General features: G+C 44.2%; 2 protein-coding genes and 1 pseudogene across 2 annotated transcripts in view; 2 read left to right on the top strand and 1 right to left on the bottom strand.

Moving 5' to 3' along the window:
• LOC103728672 (histone H3.1) overlaps positions 1 to 27,625 on the top strand; it is a 44,945-nt gene that overhangs the window by 3,178 nt on the left and 14,142 nt on the right. The gene's annotated exons all lie outside the window — the stretch shown is intronic.
• On the top strand, positions 187 to 1,973 carry LOC103728673 (histone H1.5). Its single transcript, XM_008826638.3, has 2 exons — positions 187 to 954; positions 1,904 to 1,973. Exon 1 carries the CDS (start codon positions 187 to 189, stop codon positions 856 to 858), a length of 672 nt encoding a protein of 223 aa, XP_008824860.1. The 3' UTR covers positions 859 to 954; positions 1,904 to 1,973.
• LOC103728680 lies at positions 1,257 to 19,374 on the bottom strand (annotated as a pseudogene).

Here is a 27,625-nt window from a genome sequence, read left to right as displayed (position 1 = left end):
TGGAGACCAACAAACACAATTTGGCAGTCTAACCTTGAGCCGCGGCGGCCAGAGGGCGGTGGATTTGGACGCTCCACCAATCACAGCCCAGCGCCGGATTATATAAGCCCGGGGCCTGAGCAAGGATGCGTTACAAAACTTGCTCATTGCATTTTGATTCTGCTTCTCTAGCAGCTTCCACTCAGCATGTCGGAAACTGCCCCTGCTGAGATAGCCGCGCCAACCCCGGTGGAAAAGTCTCCTGCCAAGAAGAAGGCAACCAAGAAGGCGGGCGCGGCCAAGCGCAAGGCGACCGGACCCCCGGTGTCCGAGCTCATCACTAAGGCCGTGGCGGCCTCTAAGGAGCGCAATGGCCTCTCTCTGGCCGCGCTCAAGAAGGCCTTGGCCGCTGGTGGCTACGACGTGGAGAAGAACAACAGCCGCATCAAGCTGGGGCTCAAGAGCCTGGTGAGCAAGGGCACCCTGGTGCAGACCAAGGGCACCGGCGCCTCCGGCTCCTTCAAGCTCAACAAGAAGGCGGCGTCCGGCGAGGCCAAGCCCAAGGCCAAAAAAGCGGGCGCGGCCAAGGCCAAGAAGCCCTCAGGGGCCACACCGAAGAAGCCCAAGAAGGCTCCGGGGACCAAGAAAGCGGTGAAGAAGACTCCGAAGAAAGCGAAGAAGCCTGCCGCCGCCGGGGTAAAAAAAGTGACCAAAAGCCCCAAGAAGGCCAAGGCTGTCGCGAAGCCCAAGAAGGCCGCCAAGAGTCCTGCGAAACCCAAGGCAGTGAGGCCAAAGGCGGCTAAGCCCAAGGTTGCCAAGCCAAAGGCAGCTAAGCCTAAGGTCGCCAAGGCCAAAAAGACGGCTTCCAAGAAGAAGTAGGGAGTTGGCCTGGATAGCCAAGACAAACCCCAAAGGCTCTTTTCAGAGCCACCCAGGGAGCTCAGAAAATGGCTGTGCACTCCGTTTACTTTATGGGTATGTTTGCCCTGCATAAAATATGCTGCGAGTGTGCCATGCAATACCCCAGGAGGTCAGAAGAGTGCATCAGTCTCCTGGAAATGGGAGTTAGGAACAGGTCTAAGTTGGCGGGGGGAGGGGGAAATCGAACTTCTGGCTCCAACCCCTGAACCACGTCTCCAGCACCTCAATTTTAGTTTTCAGATATCGGAAGCAACTCTTAAATGGTATATGTCCAAATTAATAAGGAAAGTACATGCGTGCCCACCTTGACTTTCTTAATGGCTAAACTACACTAAGGCTCAGCGATTCACATTGACTTAGCCCTTCTCGGCGAAGCGACTTAGTTGACCCTCGAAGTAGCCTTGCTGCACCGCCTGGATGTTGGGCAGGACGCCGCCCTGCGCGATGGTGACGGCCCAGCAGCTTGTTGAGCTCCTCGTCGTTGCGGAAGGCCAGCTGCAGGTGGCGCGAGATGATGCGCGTCTTGTCGCGGGCCGCGTTGCCCGCCAGCTCCAGGATCTCGGCCGTCAGGTACTCCAGCACGGCCGCCAGGTAGACCGGGGCGCCGGCACCCACCCGCTCCGAGTAGTTGCCCTTGCACAGCAGCCGGTGCACGCGGCCCACGGGGAACTGCAGGCCGGCCCGGGACGAGCGGGTCTTGGCCTTGGAGCGTGCCTTTACGTGCGCAGACGTAGTAGAAATCTTTTAAGTTTGTACAGCTTGAAGTTACAGTCGTAACTGATCTGCTTACAGTGAACGCAAGGCGCGAAAAAGGAGCGATCTCATTGGTCACACTTAATAGAATGATTAATTTACTCTGATTGGTCAATATTAATGTATGGCGTCACTGGAACACTCGCCAGTTAGAAATGTTATTTTCATCTCCTAATTTGCATAATACAGTATTAAAGAACACAAACTTAATTATTTCTTTCCCCTGATCCTAATTTTCCTCTTTTGTCAGCTACCCGAGTGACTTCACAAAGTCAGCGCCCGCCCCGAAGAAGGGCTCCAAGAAGGCGGTGACCAAGGCACAGAAGAAGGACGGCAAGAAGCGCAAGCGCAGCCGCAAGGAGAGCTACTCAGTGTACGTGTACAAGGTGCTGAAGCAGGTGCACCCCGACACGGGCATCTCGTCCAAGGCCATGGGCATCATGAACTCGTTCATCAACGACATCTTCGAGTGCATCGCGGGCGAGGCGTCGCGCCTGGCGCACTACAACAAGCGCTCGACCATCACGTCCCGGGAGATCCAGACGGCCGTGCGCCTGCTGCTGCCCGGGGAGCTGGCCAAGCACGCCGTGTCCGAGGGCACCAAGGCAGTCACCAAGTACACCAGCTCCCAGAGCTGCCCAAGTGTTAAAGGTTCTCTTCTATAGTAGGTGGACAAAGGCCCTGAAGTCCTTTGCTTAGTTACTTGGAATGGCGCATTATGGTCGTTTGCTCTTTTAACCAAGATAGTGTTATCCAGCTGTTCACGTGAACACCCCAAATGAGAACTTTATCGTGCTCATTTAACATGGAACCCGATTTTAAAGTTAAGCGTGTAGCTTTCAAGTTCTTTTGTTGTTTTTCTTTTTTTTTTCTGTTTTAAGACCTGGTCTCCCTGTAGTCCTAGCTGGCCTAGCACTCACTATACAGATGAAACAGGTCTAATGTCACAGAGATTTGTCTGCGGTTGCCTCCGGAGAGCTGTGATTAAAGGTGTGCACCACTCCGCCCTGCTCTTTGTTTTTAAGGTAAAATTGTTACCGACCATAACTGTCATTAGCTGGACGTTGCACATGTTTCACTGACCTCCTTTAGGATGGCAGTGACTCAAGTAAGCACATTGTTTTAAAGGAGACTTTCAAGCCATGTTTTGTAATTTAGTAAAGTAGGTGTTGGGGTGTGGTTTTTTTTGTTTTTTTGTTTTTTTTTAAGATGGTATTTGTGTTTGTTTTGGAGGTTTGTGAGTTGTTTTTGTTTTAAATCCTAAAATCAGCAGGGCATGGTGGTGCATATTTTAATCCCAGCACTCAGTAGGCAGAGGCAGGCAGATCTCTGAGTTCAAAGCCATCCATAGTAAGACCCTGACACAAATAAATAAATAATAATCCTAACAAGGGTATGGATGCAGTTTTCCAAGAGTTTTTTTTTTTCTGTTCTTTTTTAAATTTTATTTTATTGTTAATTATGTGTATATGTGTACACCTGGGAGTTCAGTGCCTGTGTTGGCTAGACGAGGGTGCTGGATTCAGGATCCTGGAGATTCAGAGGTTTTGAGCAGCACAAAGTGGTTCCTGGGAACTGAACTTGGTTCCCCTACAAGAGCAGCAAGTCCTCTTAATTCCTGAGCCATCTCTCCAGGTCTTGGTACTATTTTTCAGGAATCAGTGGGGTCAATGTGGAAATAAAAATCCTGATCATTCTCTAAGCCTCCAAGTATTTAAATCTTAAGATCCAGCAACTTTATTATTTTCCTAGGTATCATGCAATCTTTTCCCATGAAAAGGAAGATGTTAGGTGTGGCTGTGGGAATAAAAAAATAAAAATCACAAAATTTGGACTTTTGTACAAAAAGGTAAGGGCTGAGTCTATGAACCAAAGCCAATGGCTCTTCTCCTTGGTCTGCAGAATGTGACTGGATCAACAGGTGTTACTGGATCTGAAATTACTCTTACTGATGTAGTGAAGAAATGGACTATAAGGTACAGTTACTTCCTGAAACACACTGTCTGCATTGTCATAAAGTCCCTGTTCAGAGACACCTGCAGTTTGTATTTCTGTGAGCCTTTCCTGAGTATTCCCACTCTTACTTTTCTCTTCTTCTACCTTTGTCCCTTGTCCTTTCTAACATATGTGCTTCCTGTCTGGATGCAAGCTGGGGTCTCTTTTTTTCCTGCATATCTGTGTAACTCAAGAATCGTTTTTTCTTTCTTTTTTGGTCTTTTTGAGATGGGGTCTTCCGGTAGCCCCAGCTGGCCTAGAACTCACTGTGCAGACGAGGTTGGCCTTGAACTCACAGGGATATGCCTTATTTCTGCCTCCAGAGTACTGGGATCAAAGTTATGCACTACCAGCCCAGCCAGACTCAATAATATCACGAGTATGATTTGTTTCTTGAGTCTTATTTCAGTGTTGTATATCGTTGTTTTATAACACACAACCACCATCAGTTTGGTTCTCTATGGTTTTTGGCCTACAGGCCTCACAGTAGTTCCTACTTTCCAGAATTAGGGGAGTAACATCAAAAAGCATGTGGCTACTTTAAGAGGTCAAGATTTTTGGCATTCTGAAGTTTCTGGATTTGTTAATTGGAGATAACCTTAAATAATAGTCCTATGTCTTTTGTTACACAATATTACCTCCAAGATTTGAAGTAAATAATTTATATAGTTTTATATTTTGGAAACATTTCATAAATCCCTATAACATTCATATCATCTTTACATATACCTAATATTATCTGAGGTAAATGAGGTCTAACTTTATCATCTTAATTTTCTTAGGCAAATGAAGGAATTTTAGAAAATTATTGAATACTATAGTTTTATATTATTATTATTAGATGTGACATAAAAGTCTTTTAAAATGTTTATAGTCATAAGACCCATATTAATAGACATTTTCATTTGTTCTGAGCATCTGAGAAATGTTCTCTGGGAAATAGTTGAATCCATATTTTATTATAAGCAAAAAAAAAAGATTCTTTCAAGGTCTAATGTACATTAAAAGGTACATTTATATGCTGTGTAGAAAAAATAGTAGGATTGTTTCTAGAAAGATACACGCCTTACTGTTGTGTAGCTATGTCCCACAAATTGAAATGCTCCCTCTTGTGAGGGAGACTCCTAATCTTAAAAAAAAAAAAAAAAAGAAAGAAAGAAAAAAAAGAAGAAAAATACAAGACTCAGAAAACTCAGAAGATTACACAATGTACAGGGGCCCCTACACAACATGATTCTGTTGCTGGGGTTGGGGGCGGGGCACTGGTGTGGTTGCCTGCAAGCTCTGGGGACACAGCTTCCTGGGTCTCCACCTATGCTGGGCGGGCTTCTTGGTGATACACAGCTTCCTGGGTCTCCATCTATGCTGGGCGGGCTTCTTCGTGATACACAGCTTCCTGGGTCTCCACCTATGCTGGGCAGGCTTCTTGGTAATACACAGCTTCCTGAGTTTCCACCTATGCTGGGCAGGCTTCTTGGTGATACACAGCTTCCTGAGTCTCCACCTATGCTGCATGGGCTTCTTGGTGATACAGCTGTCTTTGAGTCACCCACATAAAAGTAGCCCTAATAAACTCACAATGTAATCAGTTGATTAGGGCTGCTTTTATGTGGGTGGCTGTGTCTTCCTTTCTTTTCCCGTTGATGTGATAAAATAGTCTGAACAAAGCAACTTAAGAAAGGAAGGGTTTATTTTTGCTCACAGCTTAAGGTACAGTCCACCGTGGTGGTGCAGCCAAGGCACCAGGAGCTTTCAACAACTGGTCACATTATACTCACAGTCAGAAGAATGAACTCCTGCTGCTGCCTGGCTCCATCACTTCCAAGTGGGTGCTGGGAATTGAACCTAGTGCTTTAAGCACTGAGCCATCTCTCCAGCACCCTACCTATTCAGTTTTAAATGTGAGGCCTTAATCAAAGATTCAAAGTCCCACCCCATCTCTCAGGACCTCAACCTTGAGAAACTTTAAATGACCAGCCCCTTATGCAAGTCTTGTGTATGATGCAAACTAAACAACTTAGGTTGTCTATATGTATTTTTGAACAAAAGGGAAATTATGCATCAAATGATTAATTGGTAGGACATAGCACACTTGTTCTTAAGTGAAAAAGGTATTTATTTCAGAAGTTTGCTAGCTAGGTATGAAGTAAGTAGACATACATGTGGCTTTATGTTTTCTTTTCCTTATTTTTTGTATAGTGGAAATCAATAATGTTACTGAAATATTATTTCTTTAATAAGAATGTTACTCTAGATTTTTTAGTTTACTTTTTTTTTCAGTAAGTTAAAAAATAACTCTTGGGGCTGGAGAGATGGCTCAGTCATTAAGAACACTGGCTGCTCTTGCAGAGTACCTGGGTTCATTTCCCAGCAGCCACATAGCAGCTAACAACCATCCAGTGCCAGGGGGTCTAACGCCATGTTCTGACTTCTGTGGACATTGCACTCATAGGTGCACTCACACACATGCAGGCAAAACACTGACACACATAAAATAAAAATAAATAAATAATAAATACAATGTCTGGAAAGTTCCATGGACTAAATTATCCATATCTTATTTTGACTTCATTATCACTTTAAAATTGTTATTTTATTTAAATAATTATTATAATTATTATTTTGAGACAGCATATGATTATGTAGTCCTGGCTAGGCTAGAACTTACTATGTAGTCCACAGATCCTCCTGGTTCTGCCTCCCGAATGCTGGGATTAAAGGTTTTCAACATCACACCCAGCTTCACTTCAAAATATTTAAAATGTTAATCTTTCCTTGATGCAAAATTCTATTGTGTATGCCTGTAGAGAAAATTCCTTTACTTTGGAATCTTGGGCAGGGATCCTCTAGCAAGATGATGGTCAACACAAAAGGCTTCTGATTACACTGAAATGTGTTCACTAGAATGAGGTTAAGCTATAGCACAAAGAGGCCTAGAGCATAGGAATACACCATTGGTGAGATTTTTGGGCCATCTTGTTAATACTTGTATTTTACACCTGAAGAAATGGAAACCACAGAGGTCAAATAGTAAAGGTGCTGACACATCAGAACCCAGGTCTCTGGGAATCCTGTTCAGTGCCTCTGTGTGTGTGTGTGTGTGTGTGTGTGTGTGTGTGTGTGTGTGTATGTGTAGAAGCCAAAAGAGTCAGGGTAGGGGCAGGGGAAAACTATTCTTCTGTTTACCATAATTTAGACAGCATTCTTGGTGCTGCTGAGAGTGAAGGACTACAGAACCCTGTGCCCCAGACCTAACCCTGGGAAGGGGAGGGGCCATACCAATGCCAGCTGTCTTCCCACTATACTCGCATGCACCTGTGGCCCTATTGTTTTTTCCCAGCCCTGGCACTTTCTGACCCTTGCCACAACTATTACAGGACACTTAGGGCCATCCCACTGCCTTGGTGCCCCTGGATTCCAAAAGAAGTTGATAACGGAAAATGGATTTGTTTAGTTTGACCAAAATGGTAGAGAAAGACCTACTTCCTCTCCACTGTGCCCGGTACATTTTAGAGGAAATAATGAGACAAGGTTAGACCACAGAGAGTTACAGCTGTGAGACAGGGTTACAGGGCCTTTCTTGGGGATGAAAACCACTGAGACTTAAGTTGCCTCCATGGTCTTTGTTCTCAGCTTGGAGTGGTACAAGTCTCTCTCTCTTTCTCCTCCTCCTGCTCCTGCTCCTCCTCCTGCTCCTCCTCCTGCTCCTGCTCCTCTTCCTCTTCCTCCTCGCTCCTCCCCCTCCTCCTCTTTCTCCTCCTCCTCTTCTTCTTTTTCTTTCTCCTCCTCCTCTGCCTCTACTTCTTCCTCCTCCTTCTCTTCTTCATCTTCCTCTTGTTCTCCAGGGTCTCACTACATAGCCCAGGTTTATCTCAAACTGGAAGCAGTCCTGCCTTAGTTTCCCAAATGCTGGATTCTAGTTGGGAGCCATCGCTCTTTCTGACTTATATTAAACTGTCTCTTTAGAATGTAGACCATTCCCTCTGTCCCAACCAGGCTTCTCTTTCAGGGTGGAATCACAGATTGAGGGCATCCACTCTGGTGTCCCTGACTCCAGCACTCCATCCAGTGACAACCTGCCTGAGGCCAGCTGGAATCGACTCCACCCTTGAGGCAATGTCCCTGTCTGTCCACTGGACTTGCCTCCTCACTATCCTTTGGTACCTTTAGGCCTGCAGCCTACTTCCTACCCCATCCCTAGCTGCCTCAACCTGGTCCTAGCTCTCAGGAAAGCCCTGCCCTTCTCTCCTATCCTGTTCTCAGAAATGGACTATAGATAGTAGTCAGGAAAGATCCAGAGTATGCTGGATTTAAGACCAGCAAGACCTGCTGGCCATTTTGGCAGAGCCCTGGGTAGCAGCTATATAACCTACAGATGAAGGTGTTGAGGCTCAGAACTGAGCACCATTAAGCATCACCTAAGGCAGCTATGGCAACGGCTGCTTTGGTCAGCACAGATCCCCATGAGGAGTAGTTGAACCCTTGAAGACATGGGCCTCAGCTGGGCCCACCCATACGACACCCCAGCTGCACCTTGAGGGTCTGGATTCCCATCTTCAACCCCAGGGCTTCTTTCTCCAAGTGGAGGCCATCTGCCTCCCCAGGGCCCTCACAATTCACTGCTGCTGACTCCTGTGACATTAACCTTCAATGTACATTCGCCAGACATGTTCTTTTCCTGACTCTCAAGTCCCTGGCTTTTGATGGGGCCCAGGTTCTAGGGAGGCTGATGTGCCCATGAGCATTCAGCAGGCTGAGGTCTCTGCCTGGCCAGCTCCTGTCCTGACACCTGGGACCACAAAACAGCTACGCTCTGGCTTCGCTAGGGACTCTATGGGTTAGCAGGGAGCAAGCTGGCCTGAGGGGAGCACCTGCAGTTAGGTGAGGCCAGGCTATCCCTGCTGTTATGCCTGGCATAGACCACCCCGTCTATCATTACTTTGCTAAGTTGGGGTCTCCAGACAGTCAACCCATTGGGAGAGGAATGAGCTTTGACAGGGTGGGGTGTGACCTATGCACAGGGTGTTGAGAGGTGCCACTTTCAGACACATGTTGTATGTCTGTAACAGTGTGGGAGACACTCCAACTGGGTTGCCCCAGGAACCTGAGTTGAATAACAGCTCTGGGACTTGTTACACCAGGGTGGCAAGTTCAGGTGCTCCAGTCAGTACTGGACACTGTACAGGGCTCTTGGCTCAGCTCCGAGAGGATAAGCTGGATGATGCCAAGCTACAGTAAGTCAGAAAGGAGCAGTAAAACTGAGAGGAAAGGGGGCCAGGAGAAGGGCAGAATAAGGGACACAGAGGAAATGGGGATGTTCAGGCACCGGGTGGCAGTCAGCAGGGGCTCCTGCTTCCATAGGGACCTGTTGTGAGGGTGGAGACCAAAGCTGGGAGGCCTGAAGTTTCCCCTCTCGCTCTGCCATGTGATTTCAGCAGTTCTGAGTCCTTGGTTTTTCCCAGGAAATCGTTGTACTAAAAAGTGTTCCTTCCCGCTTCTTTGGGGATGAAGTGGGTAAAATGGGTGACCACTTTGACAGTAGAGAGGACAGAGAGTCCCTGTACAGCTGGACAGCCAGGCCTTCTGACCCCACTCTCAATTCTGCCTAAGCTGGAGGGGATAATGTCTGTGGGCTCCATCCATCATCTGTACAAAGGCATTTAGCTGATCACCTCTCTGAAGAGAGGGTCTTGGGGAGAAACAGGAAGAATCTCTTTGGCTAGTCCTCTCTGGTCTGGAAGCCTTCTGGGAAGAGGAGGAAATGAAGTTGGCGAGGTTTCCAAGTCATTCCAGACTGCTTGGCTCTGCTGTGGGAGTAGCTGAAACTGCTAGGATATCAAAACCATCTCAGTGAGGGACCCTCAGAGCCACCTGTCCTGGGGAGGAAGGTGGGGTCAGCTCTGCACAGCCCCTCACTGCAGCCATCCATCACCATATAACAAGCAAAGCTCACCCTGTCCAGCCTGCATACTGGGGCTGTTCTAACCCGTCAGCACTTTCCACCAACCTTGGGGAGATATGGTAAGCTGAGTTAAGAAACTCTGGTGTCCTGGACAGAGGACTTGGGCTATGTCAGGATCAGAATCCAGGAAAGGACTCATGGCACTTAAAACCCAGCCAGAGAGAATTATTCTGCAAGAATTCATGAGGAAAACCCTGTCTACCATGCTTTGGCCATCACATTTGCCTTTATACATTAAGCAGGATTTAAAATGTGTTGTGCAGTAACACATAAAAAGGGAAATGGTCTATTCTTACCTATAACAGCAATTACGGAAAGTTGGGGGTCAGGCTGAACTGCTGCCTATGAGTAACCGGAATCCCGGGGGGGAAGGAAAATAGGAAAGCCACAGCTTCCTCTCTAGCCCCTGGGCCCTCCTGCCTTGAAGACAAAAAGGGGCAAGAGGCTGGCCTCTCCACCTAATGAGTCTGGGTGAAGAACTGCCCTGATCCCTCTTGGAAAGTTCCTCAAAACCCAACAACACACAGAATAATAACATAAGTACAAGTAATAGGGACCTAACCACACAGACAAACCAAATGCTAACATAATAGGCGTTAGGTAGCCAGAGAGGGACAGGTAGACTTGGAGGCCACTGGGGGTAGACCTCTTCTCTTTCCCTGGTAACATTAGAGAGGAAGGCATCACAACTGCCCCTCCTCAGGCCACTTGTTCAAAAGACTGCAATACCTCTGACCCTGGGTAGACACATGGCATTCTGATCTGCTCCAAAGATTAGAACATTACATACTATTGTCTCTTCCCTTATGATTTGATTCAGTTGGGCCTGTCAGTCACCTGACCAGGAGTCCACCTCTTCAGGAAAGCTGATGTTCTAGTTTGTTTCTCCATTGCTGTGACAAAACACTCTGACCAATACCAACTTTGGGTGGAAAGGGTTTATTCAGCTTACATCTCCTGGGTCACAGTTCATCAGGAAGCCCAAGGTAGGAACTCAGAGCAGGAATCTGGGGGCAGGAGCTGGATGGAGCACAGGCCATGGAGGAACACTGCTTACTGACTTGCTGCCCTGGCCTGTCCTCAACCTAACTTGCTTTCTTACACAATACAGACCACCTGCCTGGGGGTGGCACTGCCCACAGTGGACTGGAGCCTCCCACATCACTCAACAATCAAGAAAATGCCCCACAGACATGGCCACAGACCAGTCCAATAGAGGCAGTTCCCCAATTGAGGCGCCCTCTACCCAGGTATGTCAAGTTGACACTAAAGTTATTGGGCACAACTGATTCACCTGAAGTCATGCTAAGGAGAGGAGGAGTAATTATCTTCTTATAGAGATTATGCACTTATACTTCCCAGAAGCCCCTCCCTTGTTCCAGGCCCTTATGTAGCCTGCATGATTTCTGAGTTCTAACTCAGAAGAGTGAAACTTTTCCTCTTCCTTGCCTAGCTCTACATTTGGAGTCCTGTCCGGAAGCCTGAACCTGCTTTCCCTGACACTCTGGGCTTTCTCACTCCTCTGAAGTCCCGTCCTGCCATGTGGCCGCTTGCTTCCTGGCCTCCATTACTGAGATGTCAGCTTTCTTGGAATATAACTCAAAAAGGCTCCTGAGCTTCTCCATCTCCCTTCTCATAGCTGCCAAGATTTTCAGCTCATTTGCCCTGTTGTTTTTCTCAGACTCTAATAAAATTGTCCTCTTGTCCCCTTCTGAGTCCATTGTAAATTCTTTTATTAATGAGACTAAGAACTGACAAGGGAGGCACTATTTCCCTGGTCACAGAGACCTAACCACATGAATTCAAATGTGTGGAATTTCTGTCTTCTGGTAGTTTGGAAGTCGATGGCGCAGGGCAGTCGTGGTGGCTTTTGCACTTTCTCATGCTCTTTCTACCTTGGCCTACGCTTTCAAGGTCTTTGCTCCAAAACTGGTGTTTCAGCTCCACTCATCACATCTGTGTTCAAAGGAGAAAGAGGTTATAAAGAAAGGACCAAAAAGAGTGTTCCCTTAAGAAAGCTCTGGGGACCGGAGAGATGCTCAGTGATTAAGAGCACTCTCTGCTCTACGGTCTGCATCCCGATTCCCTATCCACAAGTTGGATAACCTCTTCAGAGGATGGTGTGATAAGAATAGGAGGTAGGATTGGCTAGGCAGTTAGGATAAAAAGACCCCAAAGAAAAGTAGCCGTTTCTTTACTAAAACTCACAATGTCCTTGGGCCTCTTAGCAACATACTCCATTCCAAAGGCCAAAAATGTCAAAAGTATTTGGGCGTTTTTATCTAATCCTTAAAAGATTTTAGGTTTACCTCTTCAGAGGGGGGAATGTTAGAGTAGCAAAAAGCAGAATGTTTTAATCTTTTCTGAGCCACTGATTTCATAACATACAAAATGCAATTTTATATATCTCTTCCTTTGATTTTGAAAAAGCACAATACCAAAAGAAAGTATTTTTTAAATTTTTATTTATTTAATTATTTATTTATTTTATGTGTATGCATGAAGTGCACCTATGTCATGCAATGCTTTTTAAAAAAAATAAAAAAAGAGAGAGAGCACTGGCTACTCTTACAGAGGACCTGAGTTTGGTTCCCTCCACCCTTGGGAGGTTCACAATCACTTGTAACTCCAACTCCAGAGGGGATCTGATGTCTCTTGCACACACACACACACACACACAAAAAAAAAAACCACTTTAAAAAATAAATTTTTTTTCAGCTGAGTGTGGTGGTGAACACCTTTAGTCCCCAGCACTCCAGAGGCAGAGGCAGGTGGAGCTCTGTGAGATCAAGGCTAGCCTGGTCTAAATGGTGAGTTCTGGGAGTCCCTGTTCCCAAAACACCAAAAAACAAAAATATTTTTTAAAGAAAGGTCTGGGAAACAGTCCTGTGACCCTTCTTTAACACTCTCATGGCTGGAACTTTGCCACATGGCCTCACCTGGATGCAAGAGACCAGGAAACACAGGTTTTTCTCTCCTGAGCCTCTATGGAAAGTTCCTAGGAAGGAGGAAAGACTTGGTAATCCCACAACTTCACCCAGGAGCAGGACTAAGGGCTCGGAGAGCAGGAAGGATGTCATCAAAGGGCCAATCTGGGTGAGAGGAGAAGAGGATGGCCTAGAGCTCAGGTTAAGGTGACCCCAGGCCCAGGCTGCAGGCCCTTCCTGCTGCCTTTAGAGAACCCTGAGCAAGAAACCCACAATCTGGACACCAAGACTCCCTGCCCCCAGCCACAAGTGAGGCTATTGTGAAGGAACTGAAATCTGGAATCAAAGCTGGGTGGCACAGAAGAACTCAGTAAGTATGTGATGGCTACAGAGATGGTCAGACAGAAGATGACAAGAAAGACAGAGGATCATGACTGATAGAAAAATGTGAACATGGCTTGTGATAAATATATAGGTAGATGGATGCTGGATAAATGATGGGTGGATGAGTAGATGAATGGACAGACAGAGCACAGATGGATAGATGGGTGGATAGGTGGATAGATGTGTGGTGTGGTTTGGGTTTGGTTTGCTTGCCCAACATACAAATGCCCCTTTAAGGAGTCTGCACCAAATTACGGTGATATGGGGCAGAGTATGGACCTTTAGGAAGAAGAATCTCTTGGGAAGCCTTCAGGTCATTGTTTGCCATGCCTTCGGGAAAGATCAAAGTAGTTGTGGGAAGCCTTGAGTTAATTCTGGAGAAACAGTTATTACAGAGGAGTGAACTGCCCTGCACTCCACAAGCCTCTCTCTAACTTCTTAGTTGGAGAATTGATCCTTCCAGGGGTTCTTGGCCATTAGTCAGGGGGTCTTCTCTATGGACTTTAGACTTTTATTTTCTGATACCATGAACTAAACCTCTTTTTTTCACAAGTACCCTACCTCAGGTTACAATTGAATAAGGTGGTTGTGCTGAATAATTTTAGTTGTCAACTTGACACACCTGGGTAGAGGGAGCCTCAGTTGGGGAATTGCCTCCCAATGACTGGCCTGTGGCCATGTCTGTGGGGCATTTTCTTGACTATCGAGTGATGTGGGGCAGCCCAGCCCACTGTGGGTAGTGCCACTCCTAAGCAGTTGCTCCTGTATTATGTAAGGAAGCAGGTTGAACATGGACCCAGAGAGCAAGTCAGTAAGCAGTATTCCTCCATGGCCTGTGCTTCAGCTCCTGCCTTCAGGTTCCTGCCCTGAGTTCCTACCTTGGGACTCCTTAGTGATGAACTGTGACCCAGGAGATGTAAGCCAAATAAACCCTTTCCTCCCAGTATTGGTATTGGTCAGAGTGTTTTGTCACAGCAATTGAAGGTTAAGACAATGGACTATTGGGCAAGGGAGACAGCTTAGTTAAGGGCACTGGCTGTTCTTGCAAAGGACCTGGGTTCAGTTCCCAGCACCCGCACGGCAGTTCACAACTGTAACTCCAGTTCCAGGGGATCTAACACCCTCTTTTGACCTCCATTGCATGACATGGGTTAACTTATAAACACACAGGCAAACACTTATACACATAAAATAAAAATCCTGTAAAAAAATTTTTAAAGAAAAAGATTGGCTAAAAGAGATGGATAGATGAGTGGATAAGTGGGGATGGTGGAAAATCACCGAGAGCCAAGGGGCATGGTTCACATAGGCCTTTTCACCATATCTCCTGATCTCTGTCACCCACTTCTCTTCCCTCTTATGACCTACCTCAAACTCTACAAGCTCAAGTTCAGGAAACCTGCATCTCCACGTCAGAGCCTCAAGGCCCTCTTCCTTTGCCCCTCCTTGTTTACATCTGTCCTTTTCATCTTCCCACACACCTGCTGATCTGCTGCAGCTGGCGCTGATCTGCTGCAGCGGACACTGATCTGTAGACTGTCACCAACAGCATGGTAGGGTAGGGTGTTCCACTGCTGGCTTCCTGAGCCTGATGAAAAAGAGATGCTCAGTAAGTATTATTTGAAAGGAAAAATGCAAAAGTTAAGAAAAAGGAGAGATGGACTGACCTGAACGACCTCCCCTAGTCACCTAGGCTTCACTCTTCATATGGGTCAAAGCATCTTTCCAGTCAAAGATGGCCTCTTACTTCCTTCTAAACAGTCCTGTGGCTCCCATTTCCCTCCCTGAAAGCATGGGTTCCTCACAAGGTCTTGAGATCCTCCCTCTCTTGTCCCTGCTCCTCACCTGTCCCCCATAGCTTCCAGCCTTCTCTAGGATCTGATGAAATTGCTTCCCCTGAGAAGCCACCCCAGCTAGTCCCTGACTTGATTTCCCTTTGCTCCCCTGTCCAGTAATGAGCTCTGTTCCCCCCCTCGACACACACACACACACACACACACACACACACACACACACACACATACACACCCTCTGTACATACTGAAGGGGTGGCATATGGAAACAGATAATGCTCTGACAACCCCTCCCAAGGGCTTGTTCCCTGCCCTGAGCCCACCAAGGGTTCCAGACCTCAACCAATTCCCCAAGGCCTCCCTGGCCTCATGAACAACACGACAGACATGGGCTGTGCTTAGTACTTCTCTGCTTCTGGAATGTTTTGTTGATGTCCTTTGGCAATTCACTTCGCCTTCAGCCAGTTCCAATTTTTTTTTCCAAAGTGACAGATGTATATTTCTTTTTTTAATTAAATTGAATAAAAAACTTAAAATCTAGGAGTCTCCTTCTCTACCTACAGCCCCCAGTGTGAGACACCAGGCTGTAACACCATCTTTATTAGTGTCTTCTAATCTCTGCCTCCAAATATCCACAAAAATCAGTGGGAGAGACTTACTGCTTTTTATTGTTTGTTTGTTTGTGGTTTGTGTTTGTTTGTTGTTGAGACAGGATCTTACTAGTAGCACTGATTGCCTGGAATGCACCATGTAGACCAGGGTGGCCTAAAACTCACAGAGCTCTACCTGCTTCTGCCTCCTGAATGCTGGAGATTAAAGGTGTGTGCCACCACACCTGGTCTGGGTTTTTAAAGATTTATTTTATTTTCATATCTCTGCATGTGTGTGTGCTTGTATGGGTCTGAACTTCAGAGTGCAGTAAAAAGGCCCTGGATCCCCTGGACTGGGAACCCAACATGGATCCTCTACAAGAACTTACATGCTTAACCACTGGAGCCAACACCCTACCCCTGATGCTTATTTTTTGATACCAGCTGGCTGCAAGTCATGATCCTCCTGCCTCAGCATCCTGAGTGCTGGGATTAAAGGCATGCACCACCATGGCTATCTCCATTATTCTTGATTTATCTACATCAGATGTGCACTAATTTGCAAATGAATAAAAATGTCAGTTTGCATTTGTTCTTCCAATCCCTGTGTCCTGACAAGTCTGTCAACAAGTTTAGTTAAAAAATATCTTCTGCTTACATTATTTTGACTATATAAATATTGTTCTGGGGGCTGGAGAGATGGCTCAGCAGTTAAGAACACTGGTTGTTCTTGCAGAAGACCTGGGTTCAAATCCCAGCACCTACATGGCAGCTAAGAACTGTCCATAACTCCAGTCTCAGGGGATCTGACAGTTGCTTCTGACCTCTGCAGGCATTGCACGACATGGGTGCACTTACCTATATGCAGGCAATACACGCATACACATAAAAAAATATTGTTCTGGCTTAAATAAGTTGATACACACTAATTATATTTTCTTCCCTGAGGGAAAGGAGACACACACATTGAGTAGTTCGGACTATTAGAATGAAGGACAATGACATATATGTTTGAAAACGTCACAATGAAGCACACTGTTTTAAATGTTAACTAAAAAAACTAATTTTATAAAAGCAAAATTTTCATTTCAACTGTGGCACAATTATAAAACTTTTGTGAAAGCATTAAAGCAAGTCATATAGCAATCTATGGAATCTTTGCATATGTAAGACATGGGACAGCATGGCTTTAATTGTCCCATTACTGACAATAACATCCACTCAACTAACCCATAGTTTTACATATGTAAAAGGTGGAAGGCATATCACCACTAAGTGTTACTAAGTGTTGTATTGTAGCATACCTTTAGGTTTGAAAAGTGACAATTCTATTATAAAATCTGCTTTTGGTTAGTAAGCTACAGTCAAAATCACTTAAGATATTTTAAGCATCAGTAATACTTAGTAGATAGAGCTTATGTAATTTAACATAGAGGCACAAAGGGTCAAGATAATCTAATGCTCTTGAGGCATAAAGTATGAGACGCTGACTAGTCAGATTTAACAGACACATGACACATTGGAGCACTCACTAATCACCGTTTAAAGCACGTACTCACTATATAAATTAAATAAAAATACCATAAATTCTGTACTCCAGAAATAAAAAATAAACTGTGATGGTGGTGCAGCCTTATATTATAATTCCTGTACTCAGGAGGCCAAGGCAGGAGGATCATGAGAGGGAGGCCAGTCTGGGCTATATAGGGAGGAGAGAGATGGGGTAGGGGAGAGGGAGAAAGAGAAAGAAGGAAGGTTTGGGGGGAGAAGAGAAGGAAGAGGAAGAGGAGGGGGAGGAGGAAGAAGAAGAGGAGGAGGGAGAAAAGGAGGAGGGAGAAGAGGAGGAGAAGGAAGAGGAGGAGGAAGAGGAGGAGAAGGGAGAGTAAGAGGAAGGAGAAAAGGAGGAGGAGGAAGAGGAGGAGGGTGGGGGTGAGAAACTGAAAGAAAGCCCTAGCTGTTCCATGGACCAGCTGACAGCTACAATGGCAGCCATGTCCAGTCATCTCTGTCTCTCCTTCAAGATGATTGGGCAAAGTAATGGCAAGCAAGTAGTTGGGTCCTTTCAACCCATTTGTGCCTTAAGCTGTTGACTTACTCATCTCTTCCTATGTTTCAAATTGATTTAGTAAACTGCCACTTGATATTTTACCACATTAAAGCCTTTCTGTGCTGTGCCCTCTGGTAGAACTTCATGGCACCCTGGGCTTAAAGACCACAAGGATTTCAGCTTGACTTCCCTGCTACCCTGATGGTCATGTTCATTGTCAAGTTGATAGCATTTGGGATCAAGTAGGAACTCACCTCTGGACATGTCTGTGAGGTTGTGTCTAGAGTTTGAACCCAGGAGGGAAGACACACACCCACACATGGGTGGTACCAGCCCATGCGCAAGCTGGGGTCATGGACCAAATAAAAGGGAAAAGCAAGCTGAGTACCAGCGTTCATCTCTCTGTGTCTTGACTTGTGGACACAAGGTGATCAACTGCTTCAAGTTTCCGCCACCGTGGTTGTTATTGGAATTTTTAAGGTCAAAACCTCAGGCTCTGGCAATCCCAGAAAGCTAGGCACATGACCATCCATTTCCAATGCACCAATTAAAGAGATAAGAATGAAAAGCAGAGACATGGCCATGTTAGGAAGAGAAGCAAATAAAGGGGTCCAGTGAGCCCCAAATTTATCTTCAGGGTACTAACACCAGGTTAAAATAGAACCAAGGGGTATGTAACTAAGCAGTCCTGATCAAGATGTGGTTCCACCCAACGGTGACCCATCGTTTGCTTATCTCCCATTTGGCCCACGAGGTGGTCTGAGAAGTAGTCAGAACTGTTTGAAATCTCTTCCTAGAAGGCAAGTTCCTTCTCTAGTGGGTACCAGGACTTCAGCCTTTCCCTTCCCTCAGCCTGAGACTCCTGGGAAATTTTAACTAGGTAATTTGTTTCCCAGTTGCCCCAGTAACTAGGAGAGGACACAGCACTAATGTTAGGAAAGGACCAAGGACAAACACGCACCTATCTTGTGAAGAGTTATCGCAAGTCTGTACAATTTCCAGTGCACTTTGGCTGCCCTAGTTCAAAGCCAAGGGAGTGTTCTGAGTGCAGACGCAGAGCTTTGGTAGAAGGTCAGCCAACATGAGCAGCAGCAGGGAAGGACACCAGAATTAAGGACCTGCTGCCGCCCCAGGGGGCCGTTTTCAGCACTGACATTTCCATTCACATTTCCACAGGTAAGCTCGTTAGCCAGGGACAAGCACTTTTACAAAGTGCCTCCATTTTGTTTACTGTATAAATTCCTGTAACAGTAGCTTAGTTCCTAGAACTAAAGTAACTTGTTTTTCTAGGTTCTTGCCTCCCCTGCCCTGTGGACCCCCAGTAACTGGCAAACAGGAAATGTTTATCAATAACTTAAATTCTTTCACTGACTACTCACTGGTTACCCTTACCAATGGCCAACTGTTAGTTGCCCCAGTGACTGAAAGAGGGCACCTACTGATGTGAGGGAAGGACCAGGGATCCTAGGTATCTTGTAAAGAGTTATCTCAAGTCTGTGTGACTTCCAAGTATGTCAAAGTCATCTGAAGGTGGAAGATATTTGTGCCTATAATCTAATTCCTTTTACTCATAAGCATGAGAGGTGCATGACTCTCTGTATGTGGTTTAATATTCACTAAACTTGGCCTGGAGAGTTGGCTCAGCAGTTAAGAGCACTGGCTGCTCTTGCAGAGGGCCTAGGTTTGATTCCTAGCACCCACATGACACCTAACAACCATCCATAACTCCAGTTCCAAGAGAATTTGACACCGTCTTCTGACCTCTGCAGGCAATGCATGACATGGGTGCACTTACATACATTCAGACAATACACTTATAAAATAAAAATAATAAATAAAATATTTAACTAACTTTCCCAGAATACAGCCAGTTTAACTTAAGAAATGTTTTTATTTTGCTCTGTTCAAATGTCATTCAGAAGTTATTTGCCCACTCAAAACAAAAGCAAACAAACAAAATTACATCATAGAGAGCAACTCGGTCCATGGCATTTAAGTCACTTGCATCAGCTGGCTTGGCCATTGTTGCATGTGGGGTATTTCCAATACAGATAAAAACATCCAAGACCCAAGAATTTACAGGTTAAAATCATCTTCTTTATAATTTTCTCATATTTAGCTTTAATACCAGAGAAATTGTTTAAGTGATTTTTTAAAAATTAAGTAAATATTATTACTTTAGAGTTTAATTTCAGATTGGGAAAGGGACTACCTAAAAGGTAACCTTAGCGCTGACTTATTTATTTAATGAATTTATTTATTTTGGTCTTCTTGAGACAGGGTTTCCCTGTAGCCACAAGTGGCCTGGAACTCTCTATGTAGACCAGGTTGGCCATGAACTCACAGAAATTCTCCTGCCTCCCAAGTGTTGGGATTAAAGGTGTGCACCACCACGTCCAGCTATCGCTGACATTTATAATAGATACAAAAAGGAACACTTGGATTGAGACCCACTTTTAATGAATTCTCAGCCACAGTCAGCGCTGAATGAGTGACACTCACTGCTCCACAGGAGAGCTCCGGGACTTAGCTCTAAATCTCCTGGTGTGGGCCTCTGCCCTTGTGCCAAGGGATATAGTTTCCTCAAATTAGCACTCTTAGAACCCAGTGTTTTCTTCCTGCTTTCTTTAATTACTTGTTTTTATTTTTCTGTTTGCTTATTTATTATTTTTATTTTACGTGTATGAGTGTATTGCCTGCATGTATGTGAGTACGCCCGTGTCGTGCAAAGCAGCGGAGGTCAGAAAGGGGCTTCGGATTCCCCTGAAACTGGAGTTAAGGACCGTTCGTAGCCACCATGTGGGTGCTGGGAATGGAACCCGGGTCCTCTGCAAGAGCAGTCAGTGGTCTTAACTGCTGAGCCATCTCTCCAACCCCTAATTACTTGTTTTTAAAAAATCTTCTATCTTGTGTGGTCATGGAAACTTGTTAAGGTGCACGTTGTATTCCCGACATCAAAGAACTTCCTATGTAGACTGGTTGTCTTTCTAGTCGATCCTCATGTACTTTCTGGTATTGTTCTTTGCACTTTCAACTCTTCAACTAAACTTGTTAAGCTGACTCAGTTACTGACATATAGGACCACCTATGTGCATATTCAAACCTATAGGAAATGACAGAATGTTGTTAACCATCAGTCCAGTCTGGAAGAATGTGTTCGCATTTATTTTGGTTTATTCTGGCACCACTTAGTGTTTTTCCTCACATAGTCTCCCAGCAGGCACTGTTTTAGTTTGTTCTTCATTGCTGTGATAAAACACTCTGACCACTACCAACTTGGGGAGGAAAGGGTTTATTTATCTTACATCTCCCGGGTCACGGTTCATCAGGGAGCCCAAGGTAGGAACTCAGGGCAGGAACCTGGAGGCAGGAGCTGGAGCACAGGCCATGGAGGAACACTGCTTACTGGCTTGCTCCTCTGGCCCCTGCTCAGCCTGCTTTCTTATGCAACACAGGCCCAGGGGTCCCTGCCCAGGGGTGGCACCACCCACAGTGGGCTGGGCCCTCCCACATCACTCATCAAGAAGATGCCCCTCAGACATGGCCACAGGTCAGTCCAATAGAGGAAATTCCCCAATTGAGGCTCCCTCAACCCAGGTGTGTCAAGTTGACACTAAAGCTATCCGGCACAGGCACCACAGTACCAGATTTCTGAAAAGAAGTTTTAAAATAGTAGGAAATGGATAAACCTACTCATTGGCAGAGATAACATGCTAGAGACAGTTTGGATGCTCAGGGTTGCTGGCATACAAACATTTTCCATGTCAGATAATCCATCATATTAATTTAGCATGTCCCAAACAGTGCCATAACTAAAGGAGATAGAATGCATAGGCTCTGGAATGCAGGGAAACTGTCCAAATGTGGCTTACCATTTCTGCAGGCTGGAGCTCTGTTTCTGTTGCAGAAAAGGGCCATTTATGGTGGTGAAATAACTTGGAAAGTATGTCCTCTAGTATGGAATTCCTTCGCCCACATCTGTGTTCCAGTTGTTCTTTTCGTTCTATAAATTACTCTTTGTAGGAAAAAAAAAATGACAAGTAATATTTCAGAGAACGTATGTGACTTCCTAGAGCTACCAGGTATAAATTCCCGTGTTAAAGAATGAATTATCTCAAACCAACTTCCCAAGTATGATTGATGAAAAATGGAGTAAATTAATATCAATTTTTCCATCAACAGAATGACAGATGTTTAGGTCATAACATGCAAATAATTCAGAAACTCTACCTTTGAGTTCTGTTTTTCTGTCTCTGTTTCTCAGAAATTTGACTTTCTAAATAATAGAGAGTAACAATGCTGATGAACCCTTTAATAGAGCTGCCACAAATTCATTCTGCATGTTTCTTTCTATTCTGAACACAGATTTTAGCCATCCTGTTTCCTCACATTCTTCTAGACACTTTCTTCGCTGACAGTTCCAATTCATTCAGATAGTTTCCACTAGCCAAACCCTACATGCCCCAACACATGTCACTAAGTACTAACAGCAGGTTTTGTCACCTTTATCCTGGGCAACTTAATGCCCTGTAACCATTTTCTCACATTTGCTCCTGTGTTTTAACTGCTGATTTAGTCTGTAAAATAAACTGACTCCAGAATTTGATATAGATTATCTACATTAATGAATAGGATTAAAATAAGCATGTTATAATTTTAAAAAAAGAAAGAAAAGGTAGAACCCTCTGCCATACAGTAGGGGAGGGGCTGAGACCTCAGCAGACTGCTTGAGAGCACCTGGATCAGGCCTCCTGGTGGTGACCTTCTCCAAATCACACTGTACCCCATCCCCTAATTGGGATTATGTGAGGGCCACACATGTCCCCAGGGGTAGACCTCTCTGTTATACAGTAGGGTAGGGGCTGAGACCTTAGCAGATGGGCTCAGAGCACATGGACCTACCCTGTACCTGGTATAGGGACTGAGAACTCAGCAGACCACCTGCAAGTACCTGGAGCCAGCCTCCATGTGGTGGTGAGCCTCCCCAAATCAGGCCATGCCCAACCCCCTTAATTGGGAATACATGAGGCCCCTCCCACGTTGCCAGGGGCAGACCTCTCTACCCTACAATACATGAAGCTCCTCCCACTTCACCAGGGGCAGACTTCTCTGCCCTATTATAGGGGCTGAGACTTTAGCAGACAACCTGAAAGTGCCTCTGTGTGGTGATGAGTTTCCCCAAATTGCACCATGCCCAACACCCTAGTGGCCAAATGAGGCCCCTCCCACTTTGCCAGAGCTAGGCTTCTCTGGCCCACAGTAGGGGCTGAGAACTTAGCAGTCTGCCTGAGAATGCCAAAATCAGGCTTCCCCTTAGTGAGCTTCTCAAATTGTGCTCTGAGTACCCACTAGTAGGGGTCCAAACTTTAGAAGGAAGCCTGAGTTTACCTGACTGGAGCCTGACTTGGGCATATGTGGGAGCTCTTGAGTAGCTGATCTGAAGCCATCAGTTCCCTCCAAAATAAAATCTGAGAGAACCTCAAACCTAGACCAACCAGTTTTACATACCCAATAAGAACACAACCAAGGCACACCAATAATACAAACAGAAGCAAACTTCAACTCAACAAAAGAAGCCTTGAGTTCCATACCAGAATCACAAATAAGGAAAGAAATCCAAATGCCAAAATCACAATGGAAAACTAATATGGAAAACCAAAATAGCATGTTCCCTCCAAACACCACCAGTGCTGTACAAGAGTTCTACAAGGAGAACCCACTAGAAATAACCCAGGAAACTGAATTTAAAAGAACAGACATAAACATGATCAAGGAATTCAACAAATTTAAAGAACACAGAAATTAAAGAACTAAAGCAGATAAGGATAAACTTCTGACTGAATTCACAAGAGCTAGAAACATGGAAGAAAACTCAGGCAGAAATGAAGAAGGACGTGCAAAGCTCAAAAATCCAACCTGAAACAACAGGGGAGAGCCTCACCGCTAGAATGAATGAAATTGAAAACAGAATATCAGCATTGGAGGATGAAGTTGAAGAATAGGACCACTCAAGGAAAGACTATGAAAATTTTTTTTTAAACACAGAAATGGAATATGCAGGCGATGTGGTACACTGTGAAAAGATTAAATCAACATATCATAGGCATAGAGGAAGGAGAAGAATCTCAGGTTAATGGTATTGATGAGATCTTAAACAGAATTGTAGAAGAGAATTTCCCCAAATTAAGGAAAGACATCCCTATGCAAATACCAGAAGCACATAGAACACCAAATAGAACCAGAAAAGAAACTCCCCACAGCATATCAGAGTGAAACCACTAAATGTAAAGAACAAAGACAGGACACTGAAAGCAGCAAAAGAAAAACAAGTCACATCCACAGGAAAGCCCATCAGAATTACAGCTGACTTATTAACATAAACTATGAAAGCCAGAAGAGCCTGGACCAAGGTATTTCCGGTTCTAAATGATGATGAATGCCAGCCCAGAATATTTTACTCAGCAAAAATGTCTATTATAGTTGGGCGAAAGAAAAATCCTCCATGACATGAAAGGAACAACTATATCCCAGGAGCAACAAAAGAAAGTAATAAAGGTATAATTGTGGAAGCACAAAATTAGACAAAGAATGCAAACAGTAATCAAAATGACTGCGATCAATAAAGAGTTTCAATAATAACTTTAAATATAAATGGACTAAAGTACACTGTCAAAAGACACAGGAAATTTGAATGGATTAAGAACAAAATCCATCTTCTTTTGCTGTCTACAAGAAACCTATCTCACCTTCAAGGACAGACACTACGTTAAGGTAAGAGGATGGAAAAGAATATTTCAAGCAAATAGCATTAAGAAACAAGTAGGGGTTGGTTGCAATTCTAATATCTGACAAAATAGACTTCAAACTAAAACTAATCAGAGGAGATAAAGAGGGTCATTTCATTCTGATCAAAGGAACAATTAATCAAAAAGATATTACAGCCTCGAACATATATGCACCAAACTCTGGTGTACCCAAATTCATAAAAACAATACTACATGACTTTAAGAAACAGATTAACCCCAACTCAGGAATAGTAAGGGACTTCAATACCCCACTGCCTCCATTAGACAGGTCAACTGGACAAAGAATAAATAGAAAGACATCTGAATTAAATGATATCATACATTAAATGTACATAATAGACATGAATATTCCAACCAAGGACCAAAGAATACACTTTCTATTGGGCACCCCATGGAATTTTCTCAAAAATTGACCACATACTGGGGCACACAAAAACCTGAACAAATACAAAAAAATTGAAATAATTCCATGTATGCTATCAGACCACAATGCAATAAAGCTAAAAATCAACACCACAAGAAGCCTTAGTAACTACAGGAACTCATGGAGATTAAACAACACACTCCTAAATGACGAGTGGGTCAAAGGAGAAATTAAGAAAGAAATGAAAGTATGCCTGGAATTAAACGAAAAGGACAATACAACACAACACAACCTCTGGGACACTTTAAAAGCAGTCCTGCCAGGTGTGGTGGCACATGCCTTTAATCCCAGCACTTGGGAGGCAGAGGCAGGTGGATCTCTGTGAGTTCAAGGCCAGCCTGGTCTACATAGTGAGTTCCAGGCCAGCTGGGACTACAGCGAGACCCTGTCTCAAAAAGACCAAAAAAGCAGTTCTAAGAGGGAAGTTTATAGCTCTATGTACCTACATTAAAAAATCAGAAAGAGCACAAGTAAATGATTTAACATTGCAACTCTATATTCTGGAAAGGTAAGAACAAATGAAACCAAACCCCAGCAGATGAGAAGAAATAATGAAAATCAGAGTAGAAATTAATGAAACAGAAGCAAAGAAAACAATACAAAGAATCAATGAATCTAAGAGCTGGTTCTTTGAAAAGCTAAACAAGATAGACAGGCCCTTAGCCCAGTGTCCTAGTCTGTTCTTCATTGCTGTGACAAAATACTCTGACCAATACCAACTTGGGGAGGAAAGGGTTTATTCAGCTTACATCTCCCAGGTCACAGTCATCAGGGAGCCCAAGGTAGGAACTCAGGACAGGAACCTGGAGGCAGGAGTTGGAGCACAGGCCATGGAGGAACTCTGCTTACTGGCTTGCTCCCCTGGCCCCTGCTCAGCCTGCTTTCTTATGCAACATAGGCCCACCTGCCCAGGGGTAGCACCGCCCACAGTGGCCTGGGCCCTCCCACATCACTCATCAAGAAGATGCCCCTCAAACAGCCACAGGCCAGTCCAATAAAGGAAATTCCCCAATTGAGGCTCCCTCAACCCAGGTGTGTCAAGTTGACACTAAAGCTATCCAGTACACCCAGTAAACCAAAAATAAAAAGGAAAGAGCAGCTTCAAATCAACAAAATCAGAGATGAAAGGGGAAACATCACAACAGAAAACAAAAAAATTCAGGATATTATAAGGGAATACTTTAAAAATCTATAGTCTATTAAATTTGAAAACCTAAAAGAACTGGATGAATATCTAAAGCCATGGAAATCACCAAAGCCAAACCAAGAAGAGATCAACAGTTAAGCAGACCCATAACACATAAAAAAATTGAAACAGCAATACAAAGTTTCCCAAATATAAAAAGCCCAGGTCCAGATGGATTTACAGCAGAATTCTACCAGACATTTAAAGAAGATCTGCAACCAATACTACTTAATTTATTCAAAAAAATAGAAATGGAGGGAAAACTTCCAAATTCCTTCTATGAAGCCAGCATCACTTTAATACCAAAACCAGGTAAAGGCACAACCAATAAAGAAAACTATAGACCCATATCTTTAATGAACATAGATGCAGCTATTCCCAAAATACTTACAAACCACATACCAATGCACATTTTAAAAAAAAAAAAATCCATCATGATCAAGTAGGCTTTATTCCAGAAATGCAGGGATGGTTCAATATATGCAAGTCAATAAATGTCATAAATCATATAAATAGACTCAAAGACAAAAACCACATCCTCATCTCAATAGATGCAGAAAAGGCTTTCAACAGAATTTAGCATGCATTCATGATAAAAGTTCTAAAAGGAATTGGACTGGAGGGGACACACCTCAACATAATTAAAGCTATATACAACAAACCCACAGCCACATCATTCTAAATGGAAAAAAACAAAAACAAAAACAAACTGGAAGCATTCCCATTAAAATCAGGAACCTGAGAAGGATGTCCACTGTATCCACTTCCTTTCAATATAGTGCTAGAAACTGTTGCTAGAGCAATAAGACAAGAGAAGGAAATTAAAGGAATACTAGTTGGAAAAGAAGAGGTCAAATTATCCCTTTTTTGCAGATGATATGATACTATACTTAAGAGATTCCAAGAACTCCACCCAGAAAACTCCTAGAATTGATCAACGCTTTGAATAAAGTGGCAGGTAACAAAATTAATCTACAAAAATCTGTAGCCTGTCTATATACCAATAACAAGCAATCAGAGAAAGAGTACAGGGAACCCTCCCATTCACAATAGCCTCAAAAAAATAAAATATCTTGGAATAAACCTGACAAAAGACCTCAAAGATCTATACAACAAAAAATTTTAATATTTAAAGAAAGAGATTGATGAAGATGCCAGAAGATGGAAGGACCTCCCAGGCTCATGGATTGAAAGAATTAATATTGAGAAAATGACCATCCTACCAAAATAATATATAGATTCAATGCAATCCCAATCAAAATCCTCATGACATACTTCACAGAATTAGAAAAAAACCAACCTTAAAATCATATGGAAGCACAAAAGACCCCATGTTTCACTAAACTTTTTTTCTTCCCTGCTGGGAGATCCACCTTCACTCACTCAGGATCTATCCATCCTGACACAGATTAGCAAACCAACATAAGACATCCTATTTGAATTTTGCACAGTTTGTATTACATTTGGGAGGGGGTAACTTACAAAAACACGGATTCTTACAGGCTTTTCCTTTTCCATATCTGAAATGCATGCACCATCTGTTTATTGCCCCAGTCTCTTGCTCTGAGATCCCCATCCTAAATATGGCAGCAGCTCCATCCCTTAATGGACTTGATTCCTTCTGCAGAGTGTGGGAAGGATGTGGGACCATGGCTTATCAGAGGTGTTGGGGGCCTCTGTTATGTAAAGTAGAAGTTTCTTCATGTCCAGATAGCTCACGAGCTCGGAGCCATATGCTGAGACTCCTTTCATAGCAGGCTGCCTTCCTGGCATTTTTCCTGACTCCTTTGTGAAGTAGCAGCCACATAAACATGGCCTCTGGCTCTGGAAATGCCATGCTTTCCTGTGTGATTTTTCA

This window comes from Nannospalax galili, unplaced genomic scaffold (assembly GCF_000622305.1).
Source record: "Nannospalax galili isolate Female #2095 unplaced genomic scaffold, S.galili_v1.0 scaffold952, whole genome shotgun sequence".
Taxonomy (NCBI): domain Eukaryota; kingdom Metazoa; phylum Chordata; class Mammalia; order Rodentia; family Spalacidae; genus Nannospalax; species Nannospalax galili.
This window is presented reverse-complemented; position numbering and strand designations above follow the sequence as displayed.

Excerpts from the sequence above, each read along its gene's own strand:
- LOC103728673 (XM_008826638.3), top strand. The coding sequence starts at position 187 with ATGTCGGAAACTGCCCCTGCTGAGATAGCCGCGCCAACCCCGGTGGAA.